The sequence below is a fragment of the Ambystoma mexicanum genome, chromosome 3p (assembly GCF_040938575.1).
Source record: "Ambystoma mexicanum isolate Mex_15411 chromosome 3p, UKY_AmexF1_1, whole genome shotgun sequence".
Taxonomy (NCBI): Eukaryota; Metazoa; Chordata; class Amphibia; order Caudata; family Ambystomatidae; genus Ambystoma; species Ambystoma mexicanum.
Genome location: NC_090925.1, coordinates 194,942,418 through 194,964,303, shown reverse-complemented (window position 1 = coordinate 194,964,303; position 21,886 = coordinate 194,942,418). Strand labels below are relative to the sequence as shown.

General features: G+C 47.5%; 1 protein-coding gene across 1 annotated transcript in view; it reads right to left on the bottom strand.

Annotated features, from left to right (window-relative positions):
* Positions 1 to 21,886, bottom strand: part of CLSTN3 (calsyntenin 3) — a 196,989-nt gene that overhangs the window by 39,350 nt on the left and 135,753 nt on the right. The window contains exons 8-13 of the mRNA XM_069650614.1: positions 16,929 to 17,041; positions 15,863 to 16,025; positions 8,159 to 8,209; positions 7,682 to 7,839; positions 6,139 to 6,287; positions 1,673 to 1,899 (exon numbers count right to left, since the gene is read on the bottom strand). Coding sequence (XP_069506715.1) covers positions 1,673 to 1,899; positions 6,139 to 6,287; positions 7,682 to 7,839; positions 8,159 to 8,209; positions 15,863 to 16,025; positions 16,929 to 17,041 — 861 coding nt within the window. The remainder of the gene's footprint in view (positions 1 to 1,672; positions 1,900 to 6,138; positions 6,288 to 7,681; positions 7,840 to 8,158; positions 8,210 to 15,862; positions 16,026 to 16,928; positions 17,042 to 21,886) is intronic.

The following is a 21,886-nucleotide window of genomic DNA, read 5'->3' as shown; positions in this document are numbered from 1 at the left end:
AATTATAGGGGTTTTCAAGGTAACAGCCAGTTTTAATTTGGCCTGTAATAAGTACGGTTAATTGGTTGGTTGGATTACAATAGAAGTGGCATCACTTGAGTGATTTTGACTGTGACTGCCTTTGTCTCACGATTGCTCTGCGGCGACTCCACAGGCGTGCACACTATCACAAATTCCATGGCTACCCCTCATTCCCTTTCTTAATCTTGCAGATCTTTAATGTGCATTGAGCTTTCACCCCATAAATCCTCCCCTCCTCTTTGTTGCCCTTTTCTATTCTGTCGTAGACCAAGATCGGGATACCCCTCATGAGGACACAGTACCCCACTCTGCACAAGCTACTGCGGTGGTGGCTTGCACAGTATAGAAACTCTAGCAACATGACATGGCAAGGAGGAATTGAGGACAAGCCTGAGCTCTTCCACAACCTGGGGTGTTAATACTCTGGACTCAGAGCTTGAAGACAAAGGCGCCCATGCCAAGAAACTGATACACCGCGAGAACCATCTATGCATCTTCTCGCTAATTTATTCACACACATTTTTAGATTTCTCCCCTAATTTTCAATTCTCACTTGCAGACCAGAAATATCAAGCTCAAAAAGGATACAATGCAAGGACCATTTCAAAAAGGTACCTATGTGGTTTCCAAAAGCATGGCCTAGTTGCTTAGCTTTGATCCGTGTGGTGCCTGAGCCCATCATACGACAGGGGTCTATGAAGCATCTGGTGGTAGGGGATTGGAAAGACATTTTGAGGTCTGCGCAGGAAGACGAGGGAAAGTCATGTAGAGAAGGGACACATTTGGGTAGAGTCTTAATCTATTGTGATAAGCAGAAAATAGAGATCTTAAGACAGCTTGCCCTGGGGGATAAGCCGGAGATGCAGATAGGGAGAAGGGTGGTGAGATTGAGTTCAATAAGTTAGAATGTGAAGGAAAGCAAGACGGGCAGAAACACCCCCAGAGAACATGATAATAACTGACAGAATGGAGTCATTGACAAATTAAGCAATGGGGAGAAACATTAGCCCTCTGCAATAGTCAAGAAGGGGTAGAAAAGATGGAACAAAAATTAAAGGGGGTCCATGCAATCTAGTGTCCCAATTGCTGACTTTTTGACAAACGCAAACGCATGCACGCGCATACACACACACACCCACACCGACTCTCTATACTGTTCTGTGTATGGCACCTTATGTGTGAGGTGCTGCCACAGGTAGTAGTCCCTGTAAAGTGCCGGGCTGCTCTTGACATGGAACCTAGGCGGTACAACGTCCTTTCAACGTGGGATGTTTTTTCATGTGGTTTTTAACCGCAAATCTTTTAACGAAAAAACCCATCTAATTTTTTAGTCAGGGTGTTAGAAAATTTTATATATGGGGTGTGCTGTTAGGAATACTTAAAAAATTCAAGTGAACAGGGGTTTGTGGGGAATAATTTTACAAAAATGTGCTATTTTTTTTCTTCGTTAAAGAAATCATGGTAAAATCCCCGCGAAAAAACATCCCAGGATGAAATGACATGGAACCCAGCTAGGCACACTATACAGCATGTACCACAACAAGAAGAGAAACACAAAAAGCCCATGCCTTGAGATGGTTATTCCAGCCTGTGGAAGTGACTTCCTGCCCAGTGATGCACCTGCCTGCTAGATAGTATGACTCCTGGTTACCTGTGCCATGCCAGCTGTCATCTTTCCTGGGCTCCACCTGGTGGGAGATTGAGCAGGTGATGCGTAGCTCTGGAAACAGCGCCACCCCCTCGGGTGCTTCAAACTCTGTGGCGGGACGGGCGAAGTGGGCGTTGCCGCTCAACGCGATCTGCGGGGCATCTGGCTGCAGTACCACCACGTACCCCTCCACGGAGGGAATAGAGACGCAGGACTCCTCGCTGAAACACCTTAGGGGGGAAACGGAGAAGAGAGAGAGTGAATAGGGGGGTTGATAGAGGTCAACGTCAGGGGAAGGAAAGATAGGTGGGCAGGGGAGTGGAACATGGGGGACTTGTCCCCTGTTCTGCTCTATTTGCTCCACCTCTGCCCCCTCTTTCTTCTACTGTTTTTCTCATGCTTCTGGCTTTCTTCCACCATCTTGTGTTTATTTATGATCCTCACCAAGTTTACCAAAAAAGCAATGTTTGGAAATGCTCCAGACAACCCTTCATTGTCAATTTCAGTGGGTAGCATTCCCTGCCATCGTTTGGAGCTTCTCTGTGTATTACACGAGAGCAACCACCGGTCTTGGCCCTGCCCCCAAAGGTCAGTGTGGGGCGGGGGGGGGGGGGGGACGAGCTCACAGTTAAGCGCTTGATTCTGCCAGGGCCAAGCCTGCACTTCACAAGTTTGAACAAATTGGGCACCATAACATTTGCTAAAAATAGCAGCTATTATTACAGCGCTTAGAAACAGGAGGAATCAGACTTTGGGAGCGAAGGCCATCCCAGGCGGATTTTTCATCTGTTCAGTCCCATCACTGCGGTTCATCTGGATTGCTTAGGAACACTGAGCAAGTGACCCCTGTCTGGGGATCCCCAGCCCCTCTCAGGCCTTCCGGGCGACTTCACTGAGATAGCCAAAATGCAATGGATGGTAATGTTTGAACTCGTAATTTGTGGAACTGGGAAGCATTTCATTTTTAACCATTTTCAGCTTATCTGTGATATTACATGAGAGGGCAACGGTATGCAAACCAGCCTTGATCCTGTCCCGGAAGAGAGTCCAGCCCAAACGGCTACGCTACGCACTGTGCTTCCTAGACCTGTCCCTGCCTCTTTGCTCCAGTTCCCAGTTCCTCTTCCTGTTTCCTGCTTCTTTACCTCACTTCATTGCACTAATATCCAGTTCCCCTTCCTGAATGCAGGCTTTTGCCTCCCGCTCCTTCTCTTCTTATTCATGGTATTTGGGCTTGTTTCCTCCACCCAGCGCTATTATTCCTGCTTCACTTCCTGTTTTCTGCCTTGATTGCCCCTCTGCCGCCCTTCTTCACTACTCTCTTGGATAGATACTGGCCCTTGGTGCCCCCCTGTTGCTCTTTCTCCTGACTCATCTCCCCTTTCCTGGTTATATTGCTTCCTCTGTTGCTCTTATTCCAGGTTCTCCTTCCTGTTACCTGGTTTACCCCCCAATCCCCCATGGGTGCCCATATTCCCAGCTCTCTGGCTAGATACTGGCCCTTGGTGCCCCCCTGTTGCTCTTTCTCCTGGTTCATCTCCCCCTTTCCTCGTTATATTGTTCCCTCTGTTGCTCTTATTCCAGGTTCTCCTTCCTGTTACCTGGTTTACCCCCAATCCCCCATGGGTGCCCATATTCCCAGCTCTCCTGGCTAGATACTGGCCCTTGCTGCGCCCCTGTTGCTCTTTCTCCTGGTTCATCTCCCCCTTTCCTCGTTATATTGTTCCCTCTGTTGCTATTATTCCATGTTCTCCTTCCTGTTACCTGGTTTACCCCCCAATCCCCCATGGGTGCCCATATTCCCAGCTCTCCTGGCTAGATACTGGCCCTTGCTGCGCCCCTGTTGCTCTTTCTCCTGGTTCATCTCCCCCTTTCCTCGTTATATTGTTCCCTCTGTTGCTATTATTCCATGTTCTCCTTCCTGTTACCTGGTTTACCCCCCAATCCCCCATGGGTGCCCATATTCCCAGCTCTCCTGGCTAGATACTGGCCCTTGCTGCGCCCCTGTTGCTCTTTCTCCTGGTTCATCTCCCCCTTTCCTCGTTATATTGTTCCCTCTGTTGCTCTTATTCCAGGTTCTCCTTCCTGTTACCTGGTTTACCCCCCAATCCCCCATGGGTGCCCATATTCCCAGCTCTCCTGGCTAGATACTGGCCCTTGGTGCCCCCCTGTTGCTCTTTCTCCTGGTTCATCTCCCCCTTTCCTCGTTATATTGTTCCCTCTGTTGCTCTTATTCCAGGTTCTCCTTCCTGTTACCTGGTTTACCCCCCAATCCCTCATGGGTGCCCATATTCCCAGCTCTCCTGGCTAGATACTGGCCCTTGCTGCGCCCCTGTTGCTCTTTCTCCTGGTTCATCTCCCCCTTTCCTGGTTATATTGTTCCCTCTGTTGCTCTTATTCCAGGTTCTCCTTCCTGTTACCTGGTTTACCCCCCAGGCCCCCATGGGTGCCCATATTCCCAGCTCTCCTGGCTAGATACTGGCCCTTGCTGCGCCCCTGTTGCTCTTTCTCCTGGTTCATCTCCCCCTTTCCTGGTTATATTGTTCCCTCTGTTGCTCTTATTCCAGGTTCTCCTTCCTGTTACCTGGTTTACCCCCCAGGCCCCCATGGGTGCCCATATTCCCAGCTCTCCTGGCTAGATACTGGCCCTTGCTGCGCCCCTGTTGCTCTTTCTCCTGGTTCATCTCCCCCTTTCCTGGTTATATTGTTCCCTCTGTTGCTCTTATTCCAGGTTCTCCTTCCTGTTACCTGGTTTACCCCCCAGGCCCCCATGGGTGCCCATATTCCCAGCTCTCCTGGCTAGATACTGGCCCTTGCTGCGCCCCTGTTGCTCTTTCTCCTGGTTCATCTCCCCCTTTCCTCGTTATATTGTTCCCTCCGTTGCTCTTATTCCAGGTTCTCCTTCCTGTTACCTGGTTTACCCCCCAGGCCCCCATGGGTGCCCATATTCCCAGCTCTCCTGGCTAGATACTTAGATACTGGCCCTTGCTGCGCCCCTGTTGCTCTTTCTCCTGGCTCCCCTACCGCCTTCCTGGTTATATTGCTTCCTCTGTTGCTCTTATTCCAGGTTCTCCTTCCTGTTACCTGGTTTACCCCCCAAACCCCCATGGGTGCCCATATTCCCAGCTCTCCTGGCTAGATACTGGCCCTTGCTGCGCCCCTGTTGCTCTTTCTCCTGGCTCCCCTACCCCTTTCCTCGTTATATTGCTCCCTCTCTTGCTCTTTCTCCTGGTTCATCTCCCCCTTTCCTCGTTATATTGCTTCCTCTGTTGCTCTTTCTCCTGGTTCATCTCCCCCTTTCCTCGTTATATTGCTTCCTCTGTTGCTCTTATTCCAGGTTCTCCTTCCTGTTACCTGGTTTACCCCCCAAACCCCCATGGGTGCCCATATTCCCAGCTCTCCTGGCTAGATACTGGCCCTTGCTGCGCCCCTGTTGCTCTTTCTCCTGGCTCCCCTACCCCTTTCCTCGTTATATTGCTCCCTCTCTTGCTCTTTCTCCTGGTTCATCTCCCCCTTTCCTCGTTATATTGCTTCCTCTGTTGCTCTTTCTCCTGGTTCATCTCCCCCGTTCCTCGTTATATTGCTTCCTCTGTTGCTCTTATTCCAGGTTCTCCTTCCTGTTACCTGGTTTACCCCCCAAACCCCCATGGGTGCCCATATTCCCAGCTCTCCTGGCTAGATACTGGCCCTTGCTGCGCCCCTGTTGCTCTTTCTCCTGGTTCATCTCCCCCTTTCCTCGTCATATTGTTCCCTCTGTTGCTCTTATTCCAGGTTCTCCTTCCCGTTACCTGGTTTACCCCCCAAGCCCCCATGGGTGCCCATATTCCCAGCTCTCCTGGCTAGATACTGGCCCTTGCTGCGCCCCTGTTGCTCTTTCTCCTGGTTCATCTCCCCTTTCCTGGTTATATTGTTCCCTCTGTTGCTCTTATTCCAGGTTCTCCTTCCTGATACCTGGTTTACCCCCCAAGTCCCCATGGGTGCCCATATTCCCAGCTCTCCTGGCTAGATACTGGCCCTTGCTGCGCCCCTGTTGCTCTTTCTCCTGGTTCATCTCCCCCTTTCCTCGTCATATTGTTCCCTCTGTTGCTCTTATTCCAGGTTCTCCTTCCCGTTACCTGGTTTACCCCCCAGGCCCCCATGGGTGCCCATATTCCCAGCTCTCCTGGCTAGATACTGGCCCTTGCTGCGCCCCTGTTGCTCTTTCTCCTGGCTCCCCTACCGCCTTCCTGGTTAGATTGCTCCCTCTCTTGCTCCTTCCTGTTCCCTGGCTCTCCCCTGCTTTGGTTGACTTCAGTTCTCTTTCGGGCTCATTGCATAAACACGAGGCTCACATTACTTTGGCTCAGTCCCTTGGCCATGCATCCCATTGCCTCTCACGTGGATTGCTTCCAATGATGGGATTTACTTCCCTGGTCTCACTTGCCAGCGTTCCGGCTCATTATTATCTGTGATTATTGCGCTTTACTCACTTGACGGTGGTGGCGAGCTTCAAGGGCCGAACCCCAGGGGTTGCAAAGCGCAGGGAGTTCATATAGGCCACATGCTGGATGGCTCGGTTGAAGGTTTCCACATCATCCCCCTCCAAGGTCAACAAGGACTGGGAGGGGTTCACATGCACCTGCAGGTAATGCCATGGGGGAGAGAAGAGGCAATGGGAGCAAAGGACAGAAGAGAGGCAGGAGGCCCAAAGAAAGGTAAGAGGGATGAAGGAGAGGTCCACACAGAAAGACGTATACGAGTAAGGATGCCAAAGGAGAAGAGGTGGGAGGAAGGAAATGGAGAGTATACCAGGAGAAGAACAGGAAAAACGGTAGGGAATAAGGTGAGAAAGGGAAGCAGGATGGTGGCAGGCAAACAAGAAATAGAAAAGAGACCAAAATGAGAAACAGAGAAAACATGCAAGAAAGAAAGAAGGGAGCAAAGGAAGACAAGGCAGAGCAGGAGAGAAAAGGATATTGGAAAATATATAGTGAAGGAAGGCAAAAGAAGACGCAAATAAAAGGGGAAAGCAAAAGCAGGAATAATAGAGATGGGAAGGAAAAAGAAAGCAGCAATACAAAGAAAGTGAAAGCGAAAGAATGACAAAAAGAAAGGAAGAAAGGAAAAAATTAAATGGGATGAATGTCAGGGGTAGTAAAAGTAAGAAGGATAGCAAGAAAATTGAAAGTGTAGTTCAAAGATACAGTGTAAGCGAAGAAAATAAAAGTGAGAGAAAAATCGATAAGCAAATAAAGAGAAGGTGAAATGAGCCATCCGGAATCAAGGATGGAATGTAAATATGGAAGAAACCATGACAAGAGTGTGGAACAGGAATACATGATTAAAGGGAGAAAAGAGGCAGTGAGAGAAGGGGGAAAGCAAAGTCGTATAATAGTGTGAAGAGAAAAAAATCAAATTAGAGAGTGGTAGGTAGGGGTTAGACGAAAGTAGAAAAATAAACAGAGAACATAAACAGAAGAGAAGACATTTGAAAGAAGCAGAAGAAATAAAAAGGTGAGACAGATGTTAGCTAGAGCATTCAGAAAATACATCCAAAGAAAGAGTGGCAAGCACAGGAACAGTCACCATATGGGACAAAATGAAGCAATACAAGAACATTGAGATTGTACAATAAAAGGAGAGAAAGTAAGTGAGACGGCATACATGAGAAACCATCATCTCTAACACACACACACACAGACACAGACACACACACACACACAAATATAAAGTATGATACATAACCAGTGCTTTAAGCAAATTCATGCAGGGCCTGTCCACCTGCAGACTGTTTTATGAGTTAGTGGGACCACAAAACAATCCTTGAATCACCTATGAACACTCTCTAGTTCTCTAATTGTCTCCACCAATGCAGATCTTTCACATGTGATCACTGATTGATCACCTCATGGGACTGCTGATTGTTCAATTCATGACCTGCTAAGTATTAATTAAAAATACATGCAGAACATAAAGGTTCATGTGGGACGTTCACAAGTTCTAAACCTTTGAGGATGGTAGCAGGAGAGTTACCTTCATTCCTTTACCCAAGCTGTCAAAATCACTGTAGTCGAGCCCCTCGCGACAGGCGTACAAGCACTCTATCACCTCCCGGCTATCAAGTTTCCCGGGACGAACAGTGAAGCCAGACAGGTAGCCATGGAAGTACCGTTGAATCTGCCGATGGTCACCTAAGAATAGCATGAGAAGGTTCACCAAAGGTGCGAGGGATAAGGAGAGGAACTGATTGGCAAAAGAAGGGGAAAAGAGAGGTAAGGAACCATTGCGGAAAAAGAGCTGGGGAGAGGAAAGTAGAGGTTATGATCTGAAAATTAGCTACAGAGAGAAGATCGGAGGAAGAGGGAAGAAGAAAGAGAATATAAAAGAAGGAACTACTAGAAAAGGGGAGAGAAGGGTCCAACAGATGGGGTTGAAAGAGATAGACCGACTGACAAAAAAAGTAAGTCTGGACCGATGATGCAAGCACCGATTTCTCAGGATTTCTCGCACCTTGTGGTACCTCTGTGGAGTTCTCATTGGCTTTGTCCTTCTTCTTTTCATCTGGAAGAAAGAGATACATTTGTCTCTAATTGTTTGCTGGAGAGGACCGTGATTGTAAAGCAGTGTTCTGCATTGAAGCTTCCACCCCACTCATCCAGTCTCCCACCTTCAGGATAGAGAATACTCAGGAGGTACTTAGACAGACTTCCACTGGAAGAGTTGAGTTTGGCCAAAGCCAACAGGACTTTTCACTTGTGGCAGCACACACATACGTTGGTTTGATTAACAAGAATTTAGTATTATTCAACAAGCAAAACACAACATAAGGAAAGTAGCAGTTTTATAACTAGTTAATAAATCTACAACGATTTGTATTGTCCTAGACTTCGTGAAGCTTAAGAAGACGTTGGCAAGAAAATGAAGCCAAACCAATAATATCTATAACACGTTAAAGACCTCTTGATTGAAATGCTCTGCTCAAAAAGAGTGCCAATTCTCAGAACACAGGAAGTATGTTTTGCTCCTGGGACCCTGGCAGCCCCCTCATTGAATTCAGCCCTAAATAATTAATAGGTTTTCAATTTGTAGGAATAAATGGTCCTTCTGCAGCAATGAAATGCGATGGTTTGAAGGATATTATTCAATATTAACCAATGCTATTGCTCTAGGCCACCCTCCAGACCATAGCCTGCCAAGCCATTCCAAAAGGGAAACAGCATATGCAAATCGGGTTTGACCCCACCTCAAAAGGGCAGTGAAATCCAAGCTGATAGGTCACATCCCTACTGCATGAAACACACGCAACCAAAGACATCATTGGGCATTCACATTGAGGTGCAGTTTAGGACTCTTGGATCAGCAGTCTTGGGTCCCATACCTGGTCATAGACGTCCTTATGCCATCGCTCCCTTGTCATAGAACCCAGTCTTCTCAGTTACTACCTAGGAGCCTGTTAGGTTTGACCTTATCTGGTTGTTTCTGATGTGTGGTCTGAGTTTAGAGTGTTGAGTATGGAGTGTTGACTGTGTAGAATGTTATGATGAAAACCTGCTGTGATTCCAGAGAGTCAGTTGGGAACTGAAGCTTGAGCACAGGGGGACCGGTGGATGCTTCTACCCTATGAACTTGTCTTATGTATACTATGCCTACTCCTAATGTACTTACCTGTAACTTACGAACCCAGTAAAGCTACCTGTGTCACCTGAGGCTCCAGAGTAATCTATACCACCCTGTACTTTCAATGTAACAGAGCCACAGTGGAAATAGCTGAAAAGGCTCTCGGGAGTGCTAATCATCTATGAGGTAATAGAAGTGCACACGCCGCTGGCAATGGAAATAGAAGAAACACTTACTAGCAAGTCACCAATATCCAGCCTGTTCTAACTGGGAGGTGAGCTGCCCCTTTTTTTCTGGGGTGCCATATTCATTGGAGGCTGGAGGCAAAGCTGCCAATTGATGTGGTCCTCTGTTACAGGAGATACCATGAGTCACTTCTCGCTGTTAAGCTTATAGAGCTAAGGATGCTGGGACTCAAGTAGGAGCATGGAACATACTGTTGGATGAAATATCTGTCTGAAGCTGCCACTTAAATAAGAAGCCACATGGCAGCATTGCCGAGGGGCTTGGCCAGTCATGAGAGCCAAGGGAGAAAGACACCCAATAGCGCCCATTAGCCTTCGGACGCACCCCACAAGGAGCTCATTTCAATTTCTATCCCCAGAGCTGGCACTTACATGACATACATGCATATTCCTTTGTTGTCATAGAACAACACATTTGCCCATGCTTACACGATCGCTCAGGGTCCTCATGGCGGATCAGGGCAAACGCATTGCGAGTAACCCTCTTGTGGTCATGATGTCCAGCAAGGATTGAACTGGCGGCGTCTCTCCCATAAGTGGGCAGATATACATTGCAGGTGTCTCACAGCTTCAGAGGGTTTTCAGCCACAGTTCAACTTTGCAAATCCTTTCCTGAGACCTCATAATTAGGAGAAGGAGAAATCGTCCAGCATCTCAAAGTTCCTTCCTGTAAGTTCTAAAGAGTTGAACTCAGGAACATATTTAGAACGGAAAAGAGAACACAATACATAAAAGCCAGTTGTAGACAATAAGATAGCACAGCGGGTTGAGTGCTCGTTCCGACATCTGTGTACAGCATGCGGGCGCAGGTTTCAATTCCGGCAGGGGACCTCAGCCATTCATCCTTCCGGTGGTCAATATATTGAGTACCACGCGGTGGGATAATAATAACTGTTATTTCTGTGCTTTGATATTAATATTATGTGCCCTATGTGGGCACCTCGACCCATTCAGCTGATACCACAATCACTGACTCCTTATCGAAAATGCTGACACATGCCAGGGCCCGCTACCTAGGGCCACAGGCAAATGGCAAATAAGGAACGAATTGTGTGGTGGTTGGGGTAGGTCTGGGGCAATGTGCTTGAGCGCTTAGAAGCTGGTAGAGTCCAGCAAGAGGTGCTATATTAATCATTAATAATTGAAAAATGATATTAAAAGACAAGCAGAAACCACTAGTTACTGCTTTTCTCTCAGACCTCTGACGTTACATTCCCAGCTGCACGCTCCCAATTGGCTCATTTGAATTAGGCGTTTCTCTTGTTCTTCCATCGCCTGTTTGTTTGTTTGGCATGTTGCCTGTTTTCGAGAGTCACGTGGTGTGGTTGATAAAATGACACCTTCTAAACGTCTCTCTCATGTGACAAAGTCCCAGTGAATGATCCACCTGTACAGGCAAGAGGGCCCTTCAGGGCCGGGCATGCCACAAGCTTTGCCATGTGCTTCTGGGAGCAGGCATATGAGGGAGCCCGCAGAGTGCCTTCCCACTTCCCGATCCATCATGGCTGCCAAGGACCTGAGTAGTGGCCAAGCAATCTGTGCTCCAATCCCAGGAAAAAAGGGAAAGGAAAGAAGTTCTTTTGCGGCACTATTCCTCCAAACCTTCTCTAAGGCCGGTCTCCACAGAGCACTCAGCCTGTTCCACTGGTGTGCACTGAAAGAACGTAGGCCGCAGAGGTGTTGCTAGGTATGGAAAAGATCTGAGGCTACGCTAATGCCGGGACTGTCAGGACTAGGGGCTAGCTATAGCCTTTTGGTTGTAGCCCCCGAGCTTCTATCTAGGGCTACAAACAAAAAACCTGGGGCTAAAGCCCCCCCATCCACCCGCTAGCTACGCCTCTGGGCCGATTTATAAACAGCGTAACCCTGATGAGTGAGACAGAAGACATGCCATGCGACCTCTTTCAAGGCCATGCTTCCACCCAAAGCTTAGGGCGATATCCCCATATTTCTTAGCCTTTCAGACAGTCTCTACACCTTTCTACTTCCACCAGGCAGGATCAATGAATAGGTAATCAGGAGATCAGCCGTTGTGTTCCCTTTAAGGAGCCGTAGATGAGCAACGTCAGGGCATTGCCTGAATAAAGTAGGCGTCACGCTGGCACGTAGGGCAGCGCACAAGTAGAGCCTGTAAGAGCAACAACATTCTCCATCTCGTTTGTAGCAAATAACAATGGCGATGAGGGTTTATGAACCCCTGCGATCCTGATGGCGGTCGCCCTGTAACCTGTAGTGTCATGCAGCTGCTGGCATGGCATTTGGCTTGGCGTTCCTTCGTGCCGCATGTAATATGCAGCAGTGGCTCCTTGCTGTGGCAGCCCCGCCACGCTCAGGACAGTGGAGAGGAGTTGTCAGCCATGAGACGTCGTGCACATGGACTTCGGGTTCACAAGCCGAGACACACATTTTCTTGTGATGGTAGACCAGTGGTCGCAATGTCCGAGGTGGTGTTGATATCATCCACATCCCTCTCAGACCTCATCCCAGTAATGTAGAAGACATTGGCGACAAATGGGCTGCCTACAGAAATATGCTCCGACAATGGTTCCCAATTTCAGAGCAATGGGCTTTCAGTGTTCCTGCAGGCCCGAGGCATCAAACACCAGAAAGGTACCCCGATGTGGCCGCAGGCCATTGGGGAAGCAGAAAGATTGATGCAAACCATAAACAAAGTTTTCCGTATAGCCCATGACCAAAGGGCATGTGAGAAAAGGGCATCATACAAATTCCTGTTGGAGTATCACACCACCCCCATTGATCAACAGGGGTGCCCCCGGCAGAAGCGCTCTTCCAAAGATGCCACAGAAGATTGCTCCCAGATCATGAACAATGCAGTACAGGTGTGATGAAGGACCAGGAAGTGGATGAGCAGAGGAGGAAGGCAAATGAATAAGAGTGCAGCACAAGAGGTCTCCGGGAATATCCCCTTGAAATAGGGGATGAAGTATTAGTGCACTCAAGACAGTCACAAGGAAAGTGGAGCCTCTGTTAGGAAAGATTTCATTTAGGTGTAATTTTCCCTCCATTTGTGGACCCCCAAACGTTTTCCTTTTGTTTGACTATCCTATCCTGAACTCTTGCCAGTGGAGCCCAGCCTTCAGCTGTGCTCCCCTGGGCTTTTGCTCACTTGTTGTGGGGAAACTGACACGTCCTTCAGACTGTCAGTACTGGGAAACTATGTTTCCCTTAGTCTTTGACTATGTTGCCATTTCTTGGTAACTTTTTAACAGTGCACAATGTGCCTTCCAGTACCGTGCGCTGGCATCCTTTTTGTTTTATGGCACTAGACACCCTCAAAGGATTTTTTTGGGTGATTGTACGAGTGTGCCTGTGACGAACTGGTGGCAGCAGTTACTTTTTATAAATGTGTACTTCTTTTTACAGAATCATATTGTGTTTACCACGTTTGATTCAAGACTGTGGCCAGGTCCGAAAATGGCAGAGTCACAAAGTGTTTTGTCCCATGGCCATTTTGTCCCTTGCCTTCTCCCAGGTCGAGTAACCTGAGTTTTCCTTATTTGGCCATGCAGCCTCGCACGTCACGTGTTGTGCCCAGGAAGCGGGTTGAGACTGTCTGGTCCCAATCCACACTACTGGTGCCAGGATGTCTAGAGTGCCTGAATGACTACAGTGGACCATGATTGGACCATGACTGGGATGCCTGCATGAGAGCAGATCTTCGATTGGAAGTCCTCGATTTTGGCGTGAAGCTAATCATGGATAAGAGAAGGGGATCTGCATCCATTCCAGGTCGATTACCTGAGTTCACACCCAACTACAGAAGGAGCCAAGCCTACTGCATGAAGAAACTGACTTGTGAAACCGCCAGAGACACGAAGGGTTTGGCACTCTTCGCCCTCTGCTGTCCCATCTGACCCCTGATTTCTTCTGTGATCAAGAAGGCCTGCCAAGGCGCTTTGCCCTTTTGGAGTAGAGGAACCAAGTACTCTCGGCACCCCTGCTTACCCACCAAACAAGCCCTTTGGAAGTGTTCCTGGGCCATCCAGTGAAGGATGCAAACCGCTGACATTCACAGATTCAGACTGCTCACAGGAAATGAACCACAAGTATGCAGCCTGCTCCACAAATATCCTGCTGCAATGAAGGGACTGTTCGCAGAAAAGGATCCACTGTCATTCAGGAAAGCAGCCCACTCACAGGAAGTGAACCGCTGACATTGACAGATCCGGACTGCTCACAGGAAATTAACCACTAGTATGCAGCCTGCTTCAAAAATGTCCTGCTGCAATTAAGGGAATGCTCGCAGAAAAGGATCCGTTGTCATTCAGAAGAGCGGCCCACTCAAAGGAAGTGATCCACTGACATTCACAGATGCAGACTGCTCACAGGAAATGAACCACTAGTATGCAGCCCGTGCCACAAACATCCCGCTGCAATTAAGGGACTGCTCGTAGAAAAGGACCCACTGTCATTCAGAAGAGCGGCCCACTCAAAGGAAGTGATCCGCTGACATTCACAGATGCAGACTGCTCACAGGAAATGAACCACTAGTATGCAGCCCGCACCACAAACATCCCGCTGCAATTAAGGGACTGCTCGCAGAAAAGGACCCACTGTCATTCAGTAGTGCATCCCATTCACAGGAAGTGATCCGTTGACATTCACAGATGGGGATTGCTCACACAAAATAAAACCACTAGTATGTAGCCGGCTCCAAAAATATCCTTCTGAAATTAAGGGACTGCTCGCAGAAAATGATCCTCTGTAATTCAGGAGAGCGCCCCACTCACAGGAAGTGACCCGCTGACATTCACAGATGTGGACTGCTCACGGGAAATGAACCAACAGTATGCAGCTGGCTTCACATATGTCCTGCTGTAGTTAAGGGACTGCTTGCAGAAAAGGATTAGCTGTCATTCAGTAGAGCGGCCCATTCACAGGAAGTGACCCGCTGACATTCACAGATACAGACTGCTCACAGGAAATGAACCACTAGTATGCAGCCCACTCCACAAATGTCCTGCAGGCATTCATGGACTGCTCGAAGACAAGGATCCGCTGTCATTCAGGAGAGCGGCCCACTCACAGGAAGTGATCCGCTGACATTCCCAGATGTGGACTGCTCATAGGAAATGAACCACTAGTATGCAGCCCGCTCCACAAATGTCCTGCTGGCATTCATGGACTGCTCGAAGACAAGGATCCGCTGTCATTCAGGAGAGCGGCCCACTCACAGGAAGTGATCCGCTGACATTCCCAGATGTGGACTGCTCATAGGAAATGAACCACTAGTATGCAGCCCGCTCCACAAATGTCCTGCTGGCATTCATGGACTGCTCGAAGACAAGGATCCGCTGTCATTCAGGAGAGCGGCCCACTCACAGGAAGTGATCCGCTGACATTCCCAGATGTGGACTGCTCATAGGAAATGAACCACTAGTATGCAGCCCGCTCCACAAATGTCCTGCTGGCATTTAGGGGATATGCCGGCTCAGAGGAAGTAAATTTTAGTCTTCCAGAGGAGTGTCCTCCTCACAGTAATGACACATTGATTATACAAAGGCACGTGGTACACAAAAGAAAATATCCGACAGATATTAAAATGGGCGGTCTGCACTCAGTAAATGGGCCAGGACATTCAGAGTAAGGACTGATCACAGGAGTGGCCTACCACCATTGGGGGCGGGGGGCAGAGGGGGTGATTTCCTCTAAGGAAATAAGTTGCTGTCATTCAGCGGAGGGCCTCTTCAAAGCAGGAGGCTTGATGGCATTCAGCAGGCATGTGACCTGCTCACAGGAAGTGCCTCTCTAACATGTGGAAGCGCAGGTTCCACCAAGGAAGTCACTGACTGACATTTAGGAATGAACCAGGCTGACGAGAAACGGCGTGCTGTCATTCAGTGAAGTTGCCTGGTAGCAGGTGGGGCTCACTGATACTCCGGGGAGTCGCCTGATCACAGGAAGCGACTCTGCCATACTCCGAGGAGTAGCCTCCTCCATTGACATCAAGGCTCAGCGCACTACAGACACACTAATGTTCCTTGAGATGGGGTGATGGCGGGAAGTGTGACCAGCTTAGCTTGGGCACCAGGTCTCTCATTATTTCACCATACCTTGGCATGTTTGACCCGAGATGACCTCCACTGCTTTGTGATCCCCCCAGGGGTGGACTGGGAAGCAAAAGAGGCCCTGGAAATAATTTTCAGAGTGGCCCCATGTTACACATTTTCAGCAAGCCCAACCCTTTTCATATGTGAGCATTTGAAAATACCACACAAAAGAGCCTCATGGTGCAGAGGCCCATGGGAAATATCCAGAGTTCCCTATGGACCAGTCCACCCCGGATCCCCCTCCCTTATGACTCTACATGGTACTTTCTAGAAATAGTCACCTGTCCAGCATGCTCCAACCATCAGTCGCGACTCGTGCCGGGGAGGACGAAGTAGGCCATTGTCATGGATGAGTGCCGGGTCATAGGACACTCCGTCCACAAAGAGGGTCACTGTGGGAAACTCCAGGTTCAAGGCGTAGTGATGCCATTCGTCGTCACATACCTAGAGTGCAGAAGAGGTGAGAGGAACGAGAGACAGCGCATTACAGAACAAGAGAGGAAGGGGGGTAATCGCTTAGGAGAGAGGGATGGAAGACAGGAAGAGAGGGAAAGACAACTAGAGAGGCATAGAAGGTAACTACGGAGAAGGCAGGGAGAGAGGAGTGGTTGGGAGGGAGTGATGGAGCACAGAGAGCACAGGACAGGACTCCATGTGGACACAGAAGGATATAGCAGGTGATAGAGGAGGTAGAGGGGCAGGCACAAAGATGCTGCAGAGTCAGTGGAAAATGGAGAAAAAGAAAAGGAATGATCAGGGATGAAGTAAATAAAGGAAGGGGTATGGGAGACAGAACCAGGAATAGTAGGAGACATACGGGTTGTAAAAGGATTGAAATTGGCAGGGGGGGGCGAATATAAATCTAAGAGTAGAAGAAGAGAAAGGTGGGGTGGAATGAAAGAAAGAAATAAAAAGAAAGAAACAAAGAAAGAGAAGGAAGGAGAGAGGAAGGAAGGAAGGAAGGAAGGAAGGAAGGAAGGAAGGAAGGAAGGAAGGAAGGAAGGAAGGAAGGAAGGAAGGAAGGAAGGAAGGAAGGAAGGAAGGAAGGAAGGAAGGAAGGAAGGAAGGAAGGAAGGAAGGAAGGAAATTCAAAGTGAGCAGTCAAAGAGATTGATGTCATAAAATTGATACATAGTTTCCCTCTTGGCAGGTGCAGAGGAGAGAGAGAGAGAGAGAGAGAGAGAGAGAGAAAGAGAGAGAGAGAGACAGAGAGAGAGAGAGAGACCCTGATACAAGCCTTGTTGCATATGGAGAAGGAGAAGGAGATGGATCCTTGGCACGGGAAGCTAGGCAGACAGAGCAGTAAATAGCGGGAGGAGAGGGAAGCTCACATGCTTCATGCAATACCTGCTCCAGCTTCCAGAGGAATTTGACGGGCCGGGCGCTATCCACAAGCGACCAGTACAGGAAGGAGATGCGGCAGCCATGGACGGCCAGCGAGTAGTGTGAGTAGCTGTCCTCTGGCGGGAAACAGGAAGTTAAAGCCGGTCAATAGCACACAACGCCAAGAGCCTGCACACGTGACACGGATCCGCAACACCAAGAGCCTGCACACGTGACAGGGATCAGCGGCTCTGGGCATCTCTAGGAGTTTCTGGGCGCACCCTTTACATATCACATGTGCATGAAACATAGATTGCATAGCGCGCGGATAAAGAATGCATCAAAACAAGTACATTAGATAGTTCAACACATGATCGCACAGCCAAATAGATATTTTTCTGTGTTATGTTTGTATTTGGCTGTGTAATCTGTATTTTTGGTTGTGTTATACACACACACACACAGCACAAAAGATGCATCACAGCGTGGCTGACTGTGATACGCTGCTAGGCTGGTATTTCTCTCCCGCCAAGTACTCAACCTATTCCCTCCTCAATTATTTGCGGCCACACAGCCCCCAATTCAATCACATGTACCCCCATAGACCAACACTCTCCTATACACTTACAAGCCATCACAGCCACACCCACTACAGCCTCATCTAAACTATCACTGCTCATGCAGCCTCAGCGGCCATCTTGAAGAAATCCATCTTGAACGGAGGATAGCACTGGGGGAACGCGCTGGGCTTGGAAGCAAGACCACGCAGAGCAACAGAGGTTCGAATCCCGGATCCGCACTTAGAAACTGAACTCAGGTATGGTATTAGGCGCGACATAAAAAAAGAATAAAATAAATCGCTCTTCAATAGCAACCCCTTCACCACCAGAACTGCACAGTCAATTCATCGACCACCTTTATTAGAGGTAAAAATACATGCTCGCAGAACCATGCGTCTAGCATGAAAAGGGACCTCATGGGCTCATCGCACATCTAAGCAACCGGACTCAGCAAAAGCCTCACTCACGCACATGTGATTACTAAGCAAGGAACAGATACCAACAGAGGGCCCACCAAGGTCTCACAGATGGATGCACGCAACACCTGGGAATAGTGATGACCAAAACAAATCAACCCCCCCTTATCCTTCAGATTTCCTTTTCAACTCAACCCTACTGCCTGCCGCCTCTCACATGTACCAACTGCATGAGGCAAACCTTTATCACCTGTGCCATATGTGAGCGTGACAACCAAACCCCTAGGTACTGCACAATTACGGCCAAAGAGGACATCCACCATGATTGTGTGAACACAAATTAAACCCAGCCTGATCCATTGTGCCATGCTAAAAGGATCCCCCCGGTTACGTACGAGATGGAACAGCAGACTTACAGTCTTCCGTTTCACTCTTCTTTCACTGCATGTGAATCACTGTAAGGCAGCTGGTAAGAAACCCTCTAAAAGGAGAACATGGCCATATAATGTGATCAAAACTGGGGCCACACATGATGGCCTAGCGACACGCAACAATCTGCAAATGAAGCAAACTCACCTTTGTATGAATTCAACAAAAGAATTTCTGAAGGAACATATCACCCAAGTCAATTCTATTACGCCCTGAAGAAGGCCTGGCCACAAACCCACGGGCCGCATTGGCCGAAACTTGCTGCTGTTTGAGTGCAAAAAACAAAGTCTAATCAATATACATTGAGTAGGCAAATGCTGATACACCTTTTTATTTGATTTGGATGAGAACTAATGCAGGGTTCGAAAATGCTGGGAACTGGGAGCTATTTAGCTCGGCTTCTACCCTTGGAGAGCCTGGTTAACTTACTTTTGGCTCCCCAGGCAAACTGGTGCCTTTTCCAACATGCATGTTTAACATTAACTTTTAGTTTTTGAGAATGTTAATAAAGAACAATTATCCTTAGATTATGGTTCGATCTTTGGCCTGCGAGACAGATCCAGGTCAGGCGCAAATTAATACCCAACCACCTAAAGTTTTGTCGGTTTTGCCTGAATCAAAAAATCTGAAGAGTCGCTTGAACATCTGACAGTTGATTGCCCAGCCTTAGTGGAATTCAGAATGATTTCTTTTGGGTGTCACTGTACCCCCATAGGCTCATTAGACTGTGATTTGCGCTGGTCATATTTATTATGTACATCTAATGTCTCAACGCAAATAGCAACTATGAACTTCTGAAATGCTTTGAAGCTAGACTTGTAAATATCACAACACATGTTATATACATCTCTGAAATTCTACACTCGCTCCGCTTCATTGCAAACAGCAATAGTGACTTGCTGAAGAGTTTCGAAATTTGTTTTGTAAATAGCCTAACATAATGTTATGTGATCTTGTGATAAGCTATCTTATTTTTTTATATTAATTTATGTTATTTTTTAACATAGAGTTTGTCATGTTTTAAATAGTAGGGCATGTTTAGATTGCATTTATATTTTGACAGTAACATGGTGTGTATACAACAGTGTGATTTGATTTACAATGTAACCTGATTTACGATATAATTTGATTCATGATATTGTAATATGAGTTTTATTAATTATTTTTCTTTTTGTAAATACATTTAAAAGCTGATTCATTTCAGCTAAATCAACAAAAAAATGAAAATAAAAAAATAAAGAAGAATTATGACGCATTCAAGACACATTTAAACATAAAGGATCACACATAAATGGTAAAAAAAGGTGAAGTTTGCATCTCATGTGTATATAACTCTGTTAAACAAATTGTAGGTGATCGCACTACTGCTGTAATAAATGTTTATAACTTTGTGGTGTCTAGTTGTCTATGTGTTATGTTTAGCTGCTGTGTAGAGTCTCTTGCGTATATGTGATGTGTTCCCACTAAGATACTGACAATAAACACTATTGTACCTTGCGCTATGCACTTTGTCTGTACTCCAGTTTTAATGACTTACTGTGATGTAAATCATCTAATGAACACATATTGATTAAATTACCGTTTTAAATAAATCTATACAAACAGGTAATGCCACATTAATAACTCCTTTGTGATGATATTTTTGGTCAGTGACCACAGTTTGATTGCTCTTTGATCCTGAGTGGTGACATCCATGCCCCTAACCTCAATGACCCTCATGATGGCTAGTGCACACCCTAGCCATACCATATGAGAGGGAATGCGCAGCGCATCATACAAGGCATCCCACTTAGCGCCGTGCAAACCCATATGTAAATCCACTCCTCGAACCCATTATCAACCCTTCAGACTTGGACAACTCAAAAGATTCCTTTCCCAAATCCATTTCCAAGCTTCACCAAGACTGTAAAAACGAGTAGACACCAGCCATAGAATCCCCTAACGACAAACTCACTGCACCGAAAAGAACACTAAGCACAGCCATAGAACAGATCACAGGCTCTAAGAAACCAACATCTCACCCATCTTCTGAGGCCTACACTGACATCAGATCAAAGCATTGGCCCTATTCAAATGATTATATATATTATAGAAATGCATACATCATGGTTTCACCAGTGACCCTATATTATGCAAGTCTAAGCAAAAAGGACGAGCATACTCGTCCTTGGCACTTAAAGGGTTAAAACAAAGCAACCAAGAATATTCTATCATTCCCTCAATTCCTGTAGGAAAAAAAACTATTACTAAGCAACCTGCCAGGGAATGACAGGTTCCATGTGATTTCATCGCCTGCTTTTACATCGCCAGGCCTTTAAACGTGCACATTCCATCGAATGTGCTTTTTTTTTTTGGGGGGGGGGGTCTCCCAAACAGCCCACCCACACTTATTTTTTACTTTTGCCAACCCACCCAAACCCTTATTTGCCCTTTCCCACCCCCCCTAAAAAAATTTGATGAGCACATTCGATGTAATGTGCACGTTTAAAAGCCTGGCGATGTATAAAAACAGGCGATGAAACGACGTCGTACCGGAATGACATATCTCTCCCCCATCCGCTCCATTCCATCCCAACTTCTCCTGTTCGGCAAGGAACTCCAATTTGTACTAATAGATAGCCCGATTCTTGATAATGATTCCCCGTTTGGATCATTATCTACAATCCTTATTGTGCCCTCCCCTTCCCAAAACATGCCCCTGCACCAGGGCGCGCGTTATGTGCCCATCTGTCTCATCACTCCATGAAGTAAAGCCGTTGAACACATTGATTGCAAAGGCGTCTATTCATCGAAACTGAACACACATTGCCACAATCTTGCAGCGTCGAACGTGAGTCGCCACCAATGTGTCGTGCAGCTGCCAGCCGAATGGTCCTCTTTTGATGGCCTCTGTTGGCCACCAATGCAGAGGACGTTTCGGGGTGGGATCTAAGGAGGATGTGTTGCGTAGGTGGCCATGGGGAGGCGGGGCGAAGCTCCTCGGGGAGAGGTAAGGTGCAGTATCGTGGTGGGTAGGGGCGGGTGATGAGTCTGTGAGATCCATGGCGGGCAAAGCCCCCCATTAAAGGGCAAGAAACAAGAAAGGAGCTGGGGTGTTGGGAGGGTCTGCTGTTGTAATTTACTTCCCGCTCATTACTTCGAATTACTTAAAAATGTTGTGTGTGTTTGTGGGTTAAGGGGTAAAAGCCGTTTGGGGGAGGCGTGATAATGAAGGGGATGGGTGGATATGGGGTGATGCCCCCGAATAAGAAAACAAAATTCGAAGTAAACTTTCATAGTAACTCCCATGAAGTAAATTACTACAAAGTAATTTCTTTTGTCGATATGACATGGAAGCGTTGGGAGCACAGCCCCCAAAGAGGAAGATGGAGAGAATTGAGAGGGCTAGTTCAGGGAGGAGCATTCTGTGACAGGGGCTGCTGACCTCAGAACCAGTAGGAGGGATTCTGTAAAAGTATTTGTTGGGCCAAAAATGGGGGAAGCTGGAATCTGTAAAGACGCATGGATCCTTTGCAAAGACCATAGCAGTGTGAGGCCAAAAGACCATAGCAGTGTGAGCCTGGGTGTCCACTTGTGC